Here is a 10,692-nt window from a genome sequence, read left to right on the forward strand (position 1 = left end):
GTAATGACTCCTTATTTCTATTAACAGGACTGGCATGCTGAATGTTACTGTGGGCAACTTCTCTTTCTGTGAAGGCTGAGAAGCCAGAATAGGTGTTATCCCAGCAGGCAGGAGGGCCAGGTTCTTTCTGTGGATGTTTTCTAGTGACCCTGGAAATCCCTGCAGGAAAGGAAGGGCCATATCTCATGTCACCTGCCAGTGGCTGCAGGAGAGCTGGTGCTGCCCTGAGCCTGGTGCACATCAGCTACCCTGGCAGGGTCAGTGTGCCACAGATGGAACTTCAGCACTGCATGCCCGCTCCAAAGGATGAGCTACCTCCTAGGCCTCATCTCTGTGCAGTGGTTACTCCTAGGACAGTCAAGGAAATTCTGATGCCAGAAGTGTCACTATGATTAGCTTGAAACTGATAAAAAAACCTGTGATCCTTTTCAAGCTGAGATTGCCTCTGACTTGATTCCTTCCTCTGTGCACCTGTTGTTCCCCCGTGCCAGTGGTTGGTTTGATCGCGGCTTAGATTCATTGGTGATGTCACCGAGTGACTCTGAGAACTTTGCTGAGCTTCCTTCCTTCCTTCCTTCCTGAGCTCCCTTTCCTCTTGGTGCCACTGACATTTTTTATGTAGTAGGCCAGCTCTTGCTTGGATTACTCATGCCAGTAATCCCTGGGCTAACAGTGGGATAATTAAAGAAAGCTGAATTTATCTCAACAGGGGGGTTGAATTTTAAGATACAAGATGGCATCTGCTCTGAGCAGTAAAATTGCTTTCTTTTAGTTTAGAGTCAACACTTATAAAACCTGACATTTTAAAGTATGAGTCAAGTGTGTTCCCAAAACTTTCTACCACTGAAGTTGAATGCTTTAGGACATTAATTAAAGACAGTTTGCACCAAAAGTGTATTATCTTCATATTTTCAAATCTTAGTCCTTAATTCCATAGGTACTTTGAGCATCTAATATTTGCAGGCTAGCAATCAAAAACCATGAGCTCATGGGTTATCCCAGTGTCCAACCAGTGAATCACGCGATAGGTTCACTGGAAGAGTAGTGGAAAAAGCTCACCAGATCCTTGAGTTCTCTGAGGGCTCTCATGCTGAAGTCTGACATGGATTTAGCAATGTCTTCAACTGTGAAACGACAGCATGAGGCTTTCAGATCCATTTTGTACTACAGAATGTACATTTTTACCACATTTTTACTCTTTAGCTTAATCTTGATCCTTGTAACAGTCTCTCCTAAAGGGGAGTAAGGTGGATGAGAACATAGAACTTAGTCCATGTCAAGGACTAAGTTTTATGACAGGATGTGTCATGTACTAAAATACATAATTGAGAAATGCCATGACTATTTTTATAAGCTGATATTCATTTCCAGTCCCATTGCTCTCACTTTTCATATCTTCTTCTGATTGTGCATTCTTTGTGCAGCAAAGCATCTCTTTCTATACTTCTGGAAAATGCTTAACATTTTTTGGTATTTTTATCTTTTTTCTTTTTCCAGAAACTCAAAAAATAATGTCTACAGTGCAAACTACTTATAAAGAGTGATGAAACCTGAGCCATGCTGTCTCATCTTCTTTTTGCAAGTCTTTTGAGAACAGCAAAATGTAACATCTAAGTCAGTGGCAAGATTTCTCATTACTTAAGCAGTCGTCTCAAGTACTAGCTCAGCTTTGTAAATGTACCTTCTTGAAACCAGATGATTTTGGATTGACTATGGACTGCCAAAGTAAAAATGACCTTTTACATTAAAAGGACAGGTATGAATAATATTGCAGGATGACTACATGAATATTTTCAAAGGATTAACTCTCAGTCATATATAACAGACACGTGTGTAAGAGACAAACAAGGGCATTTTTTTCTTTGTGATTCAGTGTTACCTCACAGTGTTCACATAGGTGTGCTTTGAAACCAATGTACTTGTTTGGCCTTAGATGCCACTTTAGTTAGTATTAGAAATTGCTGTTCTAAGGAGAAGCTCATAATCACAATGTACTTTGGGTATCAGAGTGAATTACTCATACAAGTGAGGAGATGCTACTGCCCTAACTAGCAGGATTTTGGTAAATACTGATGCTAACCCGGGTGTGCAGTCCTGCTGACAAGACTATTAAGACGCTGTTATTTCAGTATCTAGTTTTAGGTGCAGTTCAGGACATTGAGATTTGTAAATCTAAGTTCCCTGCACAGCTCATGTAGGCACTTTTAGAGCATCTAAATTAAATGCTGGAAGTTGGTGTCACCTGAGTAGGGAAAAAAAAGTATCAGTTTTCTGTATTTACAAGGATTTTAAATCTCTGGGTTTGGATTATCTCTTGTATGATGCCATGAAAAGTAGTTAGCCAAAGTCTAAGAGCCATAATCTTCAGAGAATATTTTGAGAACACCTCCCTAAAAGCATAGTTGGGAACTGAGTTTGGGGTAGGATACCCTGTTACTGGTCTGCTGCATAATTTGTATGCCAGGTAAGGGTCTGCATGGGTTCCTACTGAGATCAATGAGAGTCTTCAATCCAGTAGACTAGGGCTAGGGTATGGAAGAAAATAAGCTGTATTCTCTACATGCTTCTATAAGCATACAGTGGCAAAAATCAAAAAGAATGACATTTTCTTGGAAGCTCACCTCAGAGATAAATTTATTTCAGATAAAAAAGTGATCTATTTCCATTTAATAAACCAACAAACAAGAAGGAACTGTATGAAAGGATTTCCTTTGTGGGAAAGCAGTAGTCAAACTTTTGCATGCTCATTGGTGGTGATATTAGCAGGCTGATATTAGGGCATAGGAGAGATTAAATTCTCAGCTTTCTTATGTATTTCTTGTACGGCCTTGGCAAGTCATTCCAACTCACAGCTCTCTAGCTGTGAAATAGAGAGTAATAACACTGCTACATCATCCAGGGAGATGTAGCATGAACAAATTAAAGATGATGAGCCATTCATTATGAGAGAAACCATTGAAGTTTGTAAGGTAAAGATGGAAGATTGGAAAGTAAATTCAGGTGTGAAAGAAAGGAGGTTATCATTTAATCAGAGGTGAAAGACTAGAGAGAGAGACAGAATGGGTTATTGTGGATAGGCCAAGTACTGAACAAAGGGATAACTGATGCATACCAGTAAGAGAACTACTGTTACGCATCATAACATCATTTTTGGAAGTCTTAAGGCAAAGGTGATGCCCTAGTACTGCAGAAGAAAACAGTACACTGAGAGATGAGGAGCAACAGTGTCACTTTTTTTTTTTTTTTGGTGGTATTTCAACTGCGTGTTCTTTGGAACAGTACTTAATCCTATATCTGAAAAACATTTGCAGTATTTTGGGCAACATGGATGTTGTCAGTGAAATATGGTCCTAATTATAAGAGAGAAACAGTGTATGCAATGGCTCATTAACCATGCAAAGATTGTGAATGGATAAGACAACTTCACAGACTGATTGGTGCAAGATTACAGGTGACGAGCTGGAAATGGATTGGGCTGTAAGGGTCATTTGAATAGAAGTGAGCAGTTATCAGGTAAATGTAAGTGAAAAGATGCTCTCGATCACCTAGCTTGGAAATTGCAAAGGGCTGAGCTCCCAGCAGAGGAGCCAGAAGTCGGTAGAGCACAAGGATAGCAAGAATTGAGGACATGGTCATAGAGACCCCGAAAAGGGGAATGATACAAAAAAGGAAGAGGAAGATAGCATGGATCTGAGTTGGTTCACCTTGGAGTTGTGTTTCTCCAAAGGGGAAAAGTTGTAATAAGTCATTAAACCATCTGTTGTTGGGCCAAAATGCACATTAAAAAATGGTAAGCGCTCCCCATTTGCCTTTCTCAGCTGAAGGGAAGGTTCTGGTTGACTTGTCATACACTGCTGCATACTGATCTATGGGCCTCCAAGGCTTTGGCATATAAGTCTTTTCCTTTGAAAATTGTCATATGTGGCAGCTTTTATGTGCAGTATCATGTGTCCCCTCCCTGGGGCAGAAAACACAACAGGAGGGGGGAGAAGTTTGTGTTTCAGTACACCACAACAAGTAAGATGGTAGATTGCCAGCTCTTTATTTGCATAGGAAACCACTGCTGCTCCATCCCTGCCTACTCCCCAGGTGCACTTAGGGCGCAGCTGAGGATAATATCCCCTTGTCACTCCCAGGACAGCTATCCCATCCTTTCTGCTCCACAGTGCTCACCCCTGCCAAATAGTTCTTCTTTCCCCCCATCAGTTCTGCAGGTGGGGAGAGAGGAGAGGCTGGACCATTGCTGCCATTCACCCCAAAAAGTTTTGCGTGCAGACTCCTGTCTGGAGCTTTGTCAGTAGCAAAGCTCTGGTTTAACAAGGTAGTAAAATAAATGTGTAGTTGCACTCTGGTTCCTAACAGGGCTGCCACATGCTACATTCTGCAAACGGCCAGGCTGTTGGATCAGCAAGCAGAGCACCATCCTGCCCACAGCCTGCAGGGCCAGCCTGCATCCTGCAGCCAGTAACCTGTTCTGCAGCCCACAGGAGTGAAAGGCCTGAGAACAACACAGGAGCAGAGTTCAGGTGAAATAGACTTCAGTGTTCCAGTGCAATTAAAAACTCTTAATAGTCACAAATGAACTTAGATAGTCACATTCCTTCACAGTTATGTTCTTCTATTCAGTTTCCTTCCCTAAGCAATAAGGAGTGCAGCTGACTTGGTATAGATGACTCTTGGTGCTGTTTCGAATTGCAGAGCCCTTCGCTTGCCCTCCCTGAGCTTCTGGACAGCAAGATCTGCTTTGGGATGGAAGAATAGCACCCTCAAGAGTTGACAGCGCTGCTTCAGGGAGCCATCGTATGCAACACTTATCCTTCCTCTCTTAGCTTAATCTGCTCCCTGGTTCATGTAACTTAAGCAACAAGTTTTCTCTTTAATATTTGAAATATTTGGTACCAATCACTGTTGATATAAATGTGGAAATAAGGATTTGTGCTTGTTTGGGGATGATCCAGTTCTAAATATTTTATTTGTCTTCAAACAGGAAGGGAAAATAAAAAGACAAAGATGTCTTTTTTGCTAAGTCTGGGAACTTCATTTGATACCTTATTAAAATAATTTGAACAGGAATTTAGGTTTCCATGTAAAAATAGAAGACTTACAAGTTTTTAACTTAGATAAAAGGGGTCTATGTAAAAAAAAACCAAAACCAAACTGAGCAAACCAGTCCTTAAATTGTGGGGACTTGTTCGTTAATTACAGTAATTAGGAATGGAATCTGATCCTAAACTTTCTGATTTACTTTAATTTTTTTTTTAATATGTAGTTAGGCCTTAATTTCAGAATGATTATAAAATGTGAGAGCATTTTAAAGACTAGAGAAGCGTAGGTATTGTTATTAAATCACAAACTGAGTTATACACTTCTGCTTACACTTTCTTAGTTATCCTTCTGCTGTTTCATGCAGCACTGACTTTTTATTTTAAATGTTCATGGCCTGTTCCTGTTTCTGCTGACTTCAGAGTCAGACAAGGCCTTCTGAAAGCTCCGAACATAAACTGCTTACCAGCTTTTATTCCAGATGGTATTTCTCCCAGCAGGCAAGAAGTCCACCTCTGTGTTTGTCCCATTTCTGGAAATGGGTTCACTTGAGTTGAACAAGCTGAATTTGGACAGTTGGGTGCAGTCAGGGACATTTTATTCTCCACTCTGAAACACCCAAAACTCACTCCTGTCACAGACTTGAGGCTTTTCCTCTGTACCAGGACTTTGTTCAGAGTTCTTATGAGTGTTTTGGTTGCTTAGACAGTGCTGCAGCTCCCTGTGGAAGCAGCCCTGTGAGGCACTGCTACTGCACTGAAGCCAAGACATATAATTTTAGAAAATACTGACTGCATCTAAAAAAAAAAAAGAATTTTTTTCAATTGATAGTGAAAAGTGTACTCTGTAATCTGTACATTAATATTTCCCTGCTGTAATTACAGAATCCATTCTCCTGAGAGGACACCGGAGTGTGCCAACTGACTCTGCTGGCCTTGCATTTGCTCATGAAACAAAGGTTCACACCTGCATTGTGTGAAACAAAAACATGGGGTTTTGGTGCATTGTCATTTTTGTTTCCTGTTGAATCCTTTGTCAATTATTTTTAATTGCAAGAAGTCTGTAAAACCCTTTCTGAGGAATTTACTGTCACAAGTTTCTTTTTTACTAAAACACTCAGGACTAAGAATTGCAGCATTTTTTTCCTCCAGCCATCACTGTGTTTGATTCATTTTCCCTGCAGATCTTTCTGTAGCAATTTTAAGCCTGCACCTGCTCCAGGGGGCTTGGTTTGTCCTTTCAAAGGGACCTTCAGGACCAGGAGAGGTAAATGCCCCTGGGACTCCCCAAGGTGCACCTGGGTGCTATGCAAAGAGAGATAGACTCATCTATTCTGCGGACTGCGAGTGATGGCAGCAGGAGGAATTCTGTGCATCCTCGCCGCGGCCGAACTGAAGCTTGAGACGGAGGCTCCTGGGATCACTGTAGCCTGTACGCAGGAGCCACATGTAGGAGCATATCCCCGAGGCGGGGAGCGGTGGCTGGGACACGCAGCTGCTCTCCAGTCCCGCACTTGCGGAAACACTGATCGCCTTCAAAACCCCCAGAAAACGGAGGCTGGGAAGGCTGCCGCCGCGGGGCCGGGCACACGCCCGCAGTACACATGGGTACCTGGCCACTGCAGCGCTGCGCTGGAGGCTCCGGGCCCAGCTGCGCCCGCGGTTATCCCGGGTCAAGGCTGGGAGGCGGCCCGTGCCCGGCACTGGTCGAGATTGCTGAGTGTGCTTTTGGGGAAATCCGTCATTAAATTTACCTGCTCGATTCGTGCGGGGGATGAAGCGGCCCGCAGGTGACCCGGCTCGGGCTGTTCCGTGCAGGCGGGGCAGCTCCTCCGGGCTTGGGACCGCCGGAGACGGCAGGGCGGCCCGGCCGATCGCCTCCGAGCAGCGGAGCCGGGAAGCCTCCGGGGCCACAGAGCTCTCCGCCCCTGTCCGCCGGGCGCCATCCCCGGACAGGTCCTAGCGGCGCTCGGGGCCGGACTCCGCGGGCCCCGCTGGGACCGGGCGAGCCCCGCGGGTCCCGCCGATGAAGCCGGGCCGCGGGGGAACGCGGCGCGGTCGGCCCTCGGTCGGCTGCTCCGACCCGCCGGCTACGGGGCGCTGCCGGCAGGTAACCACCGCCAGTAACGCAGCGCCTTGGGTCCCAAACCCGACGGGGCGAATATTCCCGATTGGCCAAATATTTGCAAGTATGCGCGGATGATGGTGAACTTTGAGACTGTCTGCGAAGCGCGGCCGGGTAGCGCTGGCCCGGAGCTCTCGGCGCAGAGGCGGGAGCGGGCGGTGGGAATGTACCGGCCGCGTTTGGCCGCTCTGCCCCGCCGAGCGGCCCCGGCAGCGCGGGCGCAAAGTCCCCGCGCCGTTTCCCCGGGCCTCTTATCGGCGCGGAGTCTCCTTGGTGGGAGTCATCCAGCGCTCAGCACCCGCCGAGCTCGGGGCGGCGGCGGGAAGGGGGGGGGCCGAGGAGTGCGGGGCGCTCTCCCCGCGGTGCGGCGGCTCCCGGGGGCGGGCGGGAGGTCGGCTGTGCCCGGCCGGGGCGCTGGGACCCGGCTGCGCGGCGGTCAAAGGTTCCCAGCAGGAGGTTGGACACTAGAGGGCGATCCCCGGCCCTGCTGCGGGCTGTATATATACGGCACGCAGGACCGCGGCAGCCCACTAGCAACAGGGCAGGCAGGCAGTGAGCGGAGCGGGGCTGGGCCGGGGGACGGGCTCCGGGCGCACCGAGCCGTGCCCTGCAACACCGTGCCGCGGGATTGCTTAGAGCCACCGCCGCTGCCGTCGTCGTCTCGTTCGAAACCTGGATTGCAGGAGCCCTTCACCATGCCCGGCAGACTGTAGGTGCTTCATGGAGCAAGCCAATTTCTACGAGGTCGATTCCCGGCCCCCGATGAGCAGCGGCCAGCACCACCAGCTCCAGACTCCCCTGCCCGGCAGCACCTACAGCTACAGAGAGGCTCCCTCGGCGGCGGCACCTGCTGCGGGAGGCGCGGAGCTCGGCGACATCTGCGAGAACGAGAACTCCATCGACATCAGCGCCTACATCGACCCCGCCGCCTTCAACGACGAGTTCCTGGCCGACCTCTTCCAGCACAGCAAGCAGCAGGAGAAAGCCAAGGCCATCCTGGCCGGGGATTTCGACTTTCACACCATGCATGGAGCCGGCGCCGCCGCCTCGGCGCCGGGGCACCAGCCGCAGCACCACCAGCAGCCGCTCTTCGGCTGCGTGGCCGGCTACATGGACGGCAAGCTCGACCCCCTCTACGAGCGCATCGCCGCGCCGGGTTTGCGGCCGCTGGTGATCAAGCAGGAGCCCCGCGAGGAGGAGGAGGTGAAGTCGGCGGCCCTGTCGGCCCTGTATCCTCATCACGCCCCGCAGCAGCACCCGTCACACCTCCAGTACCAGATCGCCCACTGCGCCCAGACCACCATGCACCTCCAGCCCGGGCACCCCACGCCGCCCCCCACGCCCGTGCCCAGCCCGCACCATCCGCACCATCCGCACCCTCCCGGCGGCCTGCCCGCCGCGGGCACACTCAAGATGATGCCCTCGGACCACCGGAGCAAATCGAAAAAGACAGTGGACAAGAACAGCAACGAGTACCGGGTGCGCCGGGAGCGCAATAACATCGCGGTGCGCAAGAGCCGGGACAAGGCCAAGCAGCGCAACGTGGAGACGCAGCAGAAGGTGCTGGAGCTCACCACCGACAACGAACGGCTGCGCAAGCGAGTGGAGCAGCTCACCCGGGAGCTGGAGACTCTGCGGGGCATCTTCAGGCAGCTGCCCGAGAGCTCGCTGGTGAAGGCCATGGGCAGCTGCGCCTAGCGCCGCGCCGGGACCGGCCGGGCTGCGCTGCCCGCGCATAGATACTATGTGTACCGGCGCGCAGCAAGCGCGGTGTGCCGGGGGGAGGGAAATGGGGGGTTGTTTTGGGTTTTTTTTGTTTCGTTTGTTTGTTTTTTATCAATTCACGACCTATACAAGAGGCCAGGCAGCTCTAGTATTAAAAGGTTTGTGCCTTAGGGATGACACAGAAGTAAGCTGAAAACATGGTGAGTTTTCTAAGGAGAAAGGCAAGGGGAAGAAGTAAAAGACCACGTGTCTACACAGGGTAAATAACAATAATAATAATAACAACAACAACAGTAATAAAGCATGCATAGCAACCGAGATGTGCCTTAAAAGCTGGCTGCAGGAGCTCTGGGGCTTGCTATGCCCTCCAGCCTTGCAGAGTGCGAGGAGAAAGAATGAGGGACGTGCAGACTTGAGGGTTGGGGTGTCCTGCCAGACCCCTTCCAGCTGGCCTGCAGTGCAGCAGACAGGAGCAGCTTTGGGGAAGTCAGCGATGAGAAGAGGACTTGAGGCTGAGAGATGTGCAGCACTGGCCGGCCATTAGGAGCACTGAGGTGTGGGGCAGCCACCAGACTGCTGCCAGGACTGTCCCAGCCTGGCTGGGCTGCCTCTGCTGAGCCCTGTCCCCTGCCTTGTCTGGGAGGGGGTCAAGGGGCCAGAACCGCTGCAGGACCAATGGACAGCCTGGGACTGATGGAGCAGCGGCTTGCTAGAGTATGGTGAGCTCTCTCCATCAAAAGAAAGAGCAGCAGTGTCTTGTACTGTATGTCACGACGTGGCGAAGCACAAATGAATAAAATACCTATAGATGCGGGTATTTACTATGAACTTTCAGTGTATTTTGCTTTATTCCAGGACATTTAGCTCTTCTCCAAGTCTCTGTCCATCCAAACTGTGCCTCATGTAATGTGAAAGCCATTCGTGTACACTAGTTATACTTTATTGCCTTACTTAGGTCTTTGCCATCACACAACTTTCTTGTGACAGAGACTATGCCCTTGTGCTGCAATGTTATTTTATTATTTGTATGGGTGGGTGAGTATGAGTGTGTGTTGCCTTCTTCATATTGTCCCGTACTGGCTGCTGCCTCCCAACCCCAAGGCAGGAGTGCCTGGAACAGAGCAGAGGTTGTGGGGCTGCAGGATGCCTGCGGTGGGGCAAGGAGGCTTGTCCGTGGTGCTGCTGCACCTTTGGACTCTGGAGCTTCTCCCAGAGTGAGAGAAAAATAAACAAACAAACAGGCCCCCTGGGCATTCTGGTAGCCAGGCAGAACATTTCTTCCTTGCGTCGTAGCTGCATAACAATTTATCCAACTGAAGTAAGTCTTGACGAGAGAGGAGAACAAAGGTGTATGAAGCTGTTTGAAAGCACAACAGTGAGAGCACAGTGCTGGCAGCGTGTGTATGTGTGTGCAGTGTGTGTGTATGGTATGTATACGTGTATGTATATGCACACACATTGGTGGTTTTTTTTAATTGGGGGGGAGGGGGGAACTGCATATAAAATTTGTCAGAAGTCCTGGTTACCTTCATAAATAAACAGCATATATTCTACCATAACCATCTGCCTCTCTGCTTGTTTCCAGTCCTTCTCCTGTAGCAGGAGTCCAAAAGCTCTTCCTCCAGACCAGCATCCAGCTGTCCATCGACTTCTGCATCCCCTGCCAGGGCTGGTGACTGAAACGCATTAATGGAGTGCAACTCCCCGGTTTTCGCCCCAGAGAAATAAATACACTGGTAGTGTAAAGTGGTAAAGGTTGCCTTTAAGAGAGCGGCAATTTCCTAAACGCTTGCGGTGTCA

The 10,692-nt window shown here is 49.1% G+C and overlaps 1 protein-coding gene across 1 annotated transcript; it reads left to right on the forward strand.

Moving 5' to 3' along the window:
* Positions 1–7,699: 7,699 nt before the first annotated feature.
* CEBPA (CCAAT enhancer binding protein alpha) lies at positions 7,700–10,451 on the forward strand. The gene has a single exon (XM_048316970.1). It carries the CDS (start codon positions 7,888–7,890, stop codon positions 8,863–8,865), a length of 978 nt encoding a protein of 325 aa, XP_048172927.1. The 5' UTR covers positions 7,700–7,887; the 3' UTR covers positions 8,866–10,451.
* Positions 10,452–10,692: the final 241 nt, after the last annotated feature.

Source organism: Corvus hawaiiensis, chromosome 12 (assembly GCF_020740725.1).
Source record: "Corvus hawaiiensis isolate bCorHaw1 chromosome 12, bCorHaw1.pri.cur, whole genome shotgun sequence".
Taxonomy (NCBI): Eukaryota; Metazoa; Chordata; class Aves; order Passeriformes; family Corvidae; genus Corvus; species Corvus hawaiiensis.

Excerpts from the sequence above, each read along its gene's own strand:
- CEBPA (XM_048316970.1), top strand. The coding sequence starts at position 7,888 with ATGGAGCAAGCCAATTTCTACGAGGTCGATTCCCGGCCCCCGATGAGC.